General features: G+C 46.5%; 1 protein-coding gene across 14 annotated transcripts in view; it reads left to right on the top strand.

Annotated features, from left to right (window-relative positions):
* LOC118396031 (disks large homolog 1-like) overlaps positions 1-2,500 on the top strand; it is a 356,822-nt gene that overhangs the window by 281,821 nt on the left and 72,501 nt on the right. For all 14 annotated transcript variants that reach the window (XR_008065634.1, XR_008065635.1, XR_008065654.1 and 11 more), the window contains one exon: positions 57-159. Coding sequence is in view for 2 of the 14 variants with exons in the window: in XM_052464722.1 (XP_052320682.1) it covers positions 57-159 (103 nt within the window). In the remaining 12 variants the exon portion in view is untranslated. The remainder of the gene's footprint in view (positions 1-56; positions 160-2,500) is intronic.

The following is a 2,500-nucleotide window of genomic DNA, read 5'->3' on the forward strand; positions in this document are numbered from 1 at the left end:
TGATCATGGGTCAAACTCCTGTGTGATTCTGTGTTGACCTTACCGTGTGTGTGCAGGTGAACGGGGTCGACCTGCGCAGTGCAACCCATGAGCAGGCTGCAGCAGCTCTGAAGAATGCTGGACAGACTGTTACCATCACAGGCCAGTACAGGCCAGAGGGTGAGACATGATAACACTATAGTACAGGCCAGAGGGTGAGACATGATAACACTATAGTACAGGCCAGAGGGTGAGACATGATAACACTATAGTACAGGCCAGAGGGTGAGACATGATAACACTATAGTACAGGCCAGAGGGTGAGACATGATAACACTATAGTACAGGCCAGAGGGTGAGACATGATAACACTATAGTACAGGCCAGAGGGTGAGACATGATAACACTATAGAACAGACCAGAGGGTGAGACATGATAACACTATAGAACAGACCAGAGGGTGAGACATGATAACACTGATAGTACAGACCAGAGGGTGAGACATGATAACACTATAGTACAGACCAGAGGGTGAGACATAACACTATAGATAAGAGGGTGAGACATGATAACACTATAGTACAGACCAGAGGGTGAGACATGATAACACTATAGTACAGACCAGAGGGTGAGACATGATAACACTATAGTACAGACCAGAGGGTGAGACATGATAACACTATAGTACAGACCAGAGGGTGAGACATGATAACACTATAGTACAGACCAGAGGGTGAGACATGATAACACTATAGTACAGACCAGAGGGTGAGACATGATAACACTATAGTACAGACCAGAGGGTGAGACATGATAACACTATAGGGTGAGACATGATAACACTATAGTACAGACCAGAGGGTGAGACAGACACAGAGACCAGAGGGTGAGACATGATAACACTATAGGGTGAGACATGATAACACTATAGAACAGACCAGAGGGTGAGACATGATAACACTATAGAACAGACCAGAGGGTGAGACATGATAACACTATAGAACAGACCAGAGGGTGAGACATGATAACACTATAGTACAGGCCAGAGGGTGAGACATGATAACACTATAGTACAGACCAGAGGGTGAGACATGATAACACTATAGAACAGACCAGAGGGTGAGACATGATAACACTATAGAACAGACCAGAGGGTGAGACATGATAACACTATAGTACAGACCAGAGGGTGAGACATGATAACACTATAGTACAGACCAGAGGGTGAGACATGATAACACTATAGAACAGACCAGAGGGTGAGACATGATAACACTATAGTAATGTAGATCTGAGAACGGACTCAGACTGATTGAGAGAGATACATGCTGTGGTGTTGTTCTGACTGCTCCTGTCTTGTATAATACGCTCTGTGTCTCATGGGTACTGTCCTGCTTGTATACAGGTTCAATCAAAATAAGGATGTAGAGAAAAGCTTGAAAGCCCACTAAATGGAGGCTGATGTGATCTGTGCTGTGTCCTCCTGGGGAGAGGAGGTCACAGCTCTGGTAAACAGGTTACACACACTGATGGGGTTATCTACTCTGATGTCATGGCAACAGAACCCTCTAACATGGGGGAAAGAGGTGAGAGTGGGCCTCCCTGGCAGCAGTGAGAAACATTGCACACGGACAGAGTTCTTAATGACATGAGTGAGATGTGTTCCTTCCTCAGAAGAACTAAAGGACAGTAGAACTACCTGACAGTAGAGGCTTTCATCTCAGTCCAGCTACAGGACAGGACTCGTAACCAGGGGTTATGTGCTACCTGCCACTGACTGGCTTCTGCCTTCACTTACGGAATGGGTTGGGGTCTCCACACGGCATGCTGATATTCGATTGGTCTATTGTGTCTCAGCTCAGGTCAAGTCTCTCACCCCTGTGTGTGTGGTCTGTTTGCTATGCATATCATTACCCTTTCGTGTGTGTGGTCTGTTCACGCTTGTTTCAGCCCTTCAGAGTCAGAGTGCTTTTAGAGGGCTTTTAGAGGGCTTTTAGAGGGCTTTGGTGATTGTCAGTTTTGGCCCTGACCAGAGGTTCAACCTTGACCAGGCCTCATTAAACTACCATTACCCTACTTATTTTCTCGCTCGGTCTCTCTCTCAATTTCAATTTAAGGGCTCTATTGGCATGGGAAACATATGTTAACATTGCCAAAGCAAGTGAAATAAACAATCAAAATTAACAGTTAACGCTCTCTCTTTCTCTCATCTCATTTTCTCTCTCTCTCTCTCTCTCTCTCTCTCTCTCTCTCTCTCTCTCTCTCTCTCTCTCTCTCTCTCTCTCTCTCTCTCTCTCTCTCTCTCCCATCTCTCTCCCCATCTCTCTCCCCATCTCCTCCCCATCTCTCTCTCCCCATCTCTCTCTCTCCCCATCTCTCTCTCTCCCCATCTCTCTCTCTCTCTCCCCATCTCTCTCTCTCTCTCCCCGTCTCTCTCTCTCTCTCTCCGTCTCTCTCTCTCTCTCTCTCTCTCTCTCTCCGTCTCTCTCTCTCTCTCTCTCTCTCTCTCCGTCTCTCTCTC

This window comes from Oncorhynchus keta, chromosome 1 (genome assembly GCF_023373465.1).
Source record: "Oncorhynchus keta strain PuntledgeMale-10-30-2019 chromosome 1, Oket_V2, whole genome shotgun sequence".
Taxonomy (NCBI): Eukaryota; Metazoa; Chordata; class Actinopteri; order Salmoniformes; family Salmonidae; genus Oncorhynchus; species Oncorhynchus keta.